General features: G+C 41.9%; 2 protein-coding genes across 2 annotated transcripts in view; both read right to left on the minus strand.

Moving 5' to 3' along the window:
• arhgef4 (Rho guanine nucleotide exchange factor (GEF) 4) overlaps positions 1 to 2,500 on the minus strand; it is a 49,698-nt gene that overhangs the window by 45,772 nt on the left and 1,426 nt on the right. Inside the window, exon 2 of the mRNA XM_046877090.1 lies at positions 2,241 to 2,273. Coding sequence (XP_046733046.1) covers positions 2,241 to 2,273 — 33 coding nt within the window. The remainder of the gene's footprint in view (positions 1 to 2,240; positions 2,274 to 2,500) is intronic.
• The window catches only part of amer3 (APC membrane recruitment protein 3), a 20,827-nt gene that overhangs the window by 6,857 nt on the left and 11,470 nt on the right, over positions 1 to 2,500 (minus strand). The window lies entirely within an intron of this gene.

A 2,500-nucleotide genomic window follows, 5' to 3' on the forward strand; every position in this document is an offset into this window, starting at 1 on the left:
TTTAACCCTTTACACAGTGTGAGTGTGAATTCAGACACTAACTGTGGGTCACGGCTCTGTTTACACACGATTTACCAGGTAGAAGTGTGTGATAAATAATCAACACACTCAAGACAAGATGTTCAAGTGTTCCTCAAAAAGGTCAAATCTACAGACATGTTATGGTGATGTGACCTGATAAGAATCAAGTGTGGCCACGCCCCTTACAACAAACACATGGAGTGTTTAGTGTGATGAGCGTGTGCACGTGCTGTTCTTCTCTGAGATCCATACAGGTCTCTTTATCAGTGGTTAAGCCATCAGAGTTCAGATCAGAAAGTCATGAGTTCCAATTCCAGGACCTCCAAGCTTGAGCAAGGCCCTAACCCTGGCAAATGCTTCGATTGCTGTGGATCAGAAGGTCTTCCAGTCACACTTAATAAGTAAAATGAGCTTATTAGAGAACAGAAACATCACCAAACATCTCCACATACTGTACCTCTTTTCTTTATTACCGCCTCCTGCCAGACTGATCACTGGACTCGTCTTGAGCGTGGATTTCATTAAATGTTCATCAGGGGATTTGTTGGGAATCTGTGCAGTCTGTAGGGTTGATTAGAAACCAGGCACAGGATCACGTTCTCCCAAAAAACTCTACGATCTTCCCATGCTCTCTGATCGAACACACATCCAGGAATGGAACTGAAGATACAGCTCAAGACGCTGCAGATCAAATCCCAAATAACCAGAGCACTTATACTGGCTCAGACATGCAGGTGTGTTATCTACACACACACGCACACATACACATACACACACACACACACACACACGTACACACACACACACACATACATACACACTGCCAGAATGGAATAAAATCTAGGCTAGACTGAGTCTGTACCTGCTCAGAGATCACTACACACACACACACACACACAGACACACACACGCACATAGATACACACACAGACACACAGACACACACACACACACACACACACACACACACACACACACACACACACACACACACTTTTACAGAGATGAAAGAACCAGAAGCTCCAGTTCCACCTAGCTGGATTTTGCATCTGTACTGCAATAAAATTCCTGAAAAAGGATAATGAACACGCATGCACACACACACACACACACACACACACACACACACACACACGCAGACTACACAACACGTCAGTCTATGCGTCAGTGATTACACAGGTCCACAACACACGACATGTACAGGCAGTTTTTTATCAAACACACGAGATCCTGAGGTTAAAAGTGCAGCAGGAGACGAGCTCCAGGCTGAAGAACGATAACATCAGACTCATAAAGTGTGTGTTTACAGAGAAATCTCAAGTAAAAAAACAGCAAAATGCATAAAATCTGATTTTATAATATATAATAACTAAATCTTTAAAAACGGAACCTGTGAAAAAGTGTGAAACCACCTGGAGTTTTATGGATTTAAACACCTGCATGTTTCTTCTGTTTCTAATCAACAAACAGTTGAAGGTAAAAACACACAGCAGTAAACGAGTGGAAGAAGTTGTGTGGAGTCTGAATGAGAGATTTTTATCTCTACCAGAGGAACTTGTGTGAGATGAAGAACAGGAGAGAAGATGTGATCAGACTCCCTCACACACACACACACACACACATGGAGGTGGAAGTTTAATGGTTTGGGGTTGTTTTGGTTCCGTAAAGTGAAAGTGAACCAACATGTCTCCATTCCACACGTCAGCACCGTGAAGTTCCGTCTGGACTGCGGCTCATCGGAACCGAATTAACTTTACAACAAGACGACGAGCCGAAGCGCACGTCTGAGTTCTGTACGTGTTATTTAGAGAGCAGACAGACGTCTGGAGTGATATTTATCATGGAACCACCTGCCCAGACACCACACCTAAATCCTACTGAACTGCTCTGAGATGAAGAAGAAAATCTTCAACTGGTAAAGAACATCTTTTTAGAGAGTTTTACAAAAGACACAGCAAAATATTTCACCTGAACGTTTGGAGAAATTAAATGTCCAGATGCCGAGTGTGTAAAACTTCATTTTTTTTAATTCTTTAGTTTTAGTTCAGGAGCAAAAGCAGAACAAAACAGGAATAGATTCTTATCCTCCACACAATTTATCTTTTTTTTCCCCTTTTTTTTATTCTACAATATGTACAGATTTGATCTCTGCCACATCAAAACCACTTAGAATGATCAGGGAGACGTTTTATAAACAGGAAGTGAACCCGTAGTCTTACCTGTGAGACGACCGGAGACGCTCGTAATCCCCTCTGAAAGGAAACAACAAACAGGTGAAGGTGTGTTTCTTTATTGTTCTCCTGTTTGTGTTCTTCCTGTTCTCAGATCACCACAGGCAGGAATCAGGATTATATTTATAACATTCACCATAAACATTACTATCCATTGGGCAGAAGGTGTTGATTAGTTCTCTTTTACCGCTGCTCTGATTGTAGTGCAGCTTTATATGAACACCTTCTTGTTTCTATAGTTACGGCTC

Source organism: Silurus meridionalis, chromosome 20 (assembly GCF_014805685.1).
Source record: "Silurus meridionalis isolate SWU-2019-XX chromosome 20, ASM1480568v1, whole genome shotgun sequence".
Lineage (NCBI taxonomy): Eukaryota > Metazoa > Chordata > Actinopteri > Siluriformes > Siluridae > Silurus > Silurus meridionalis.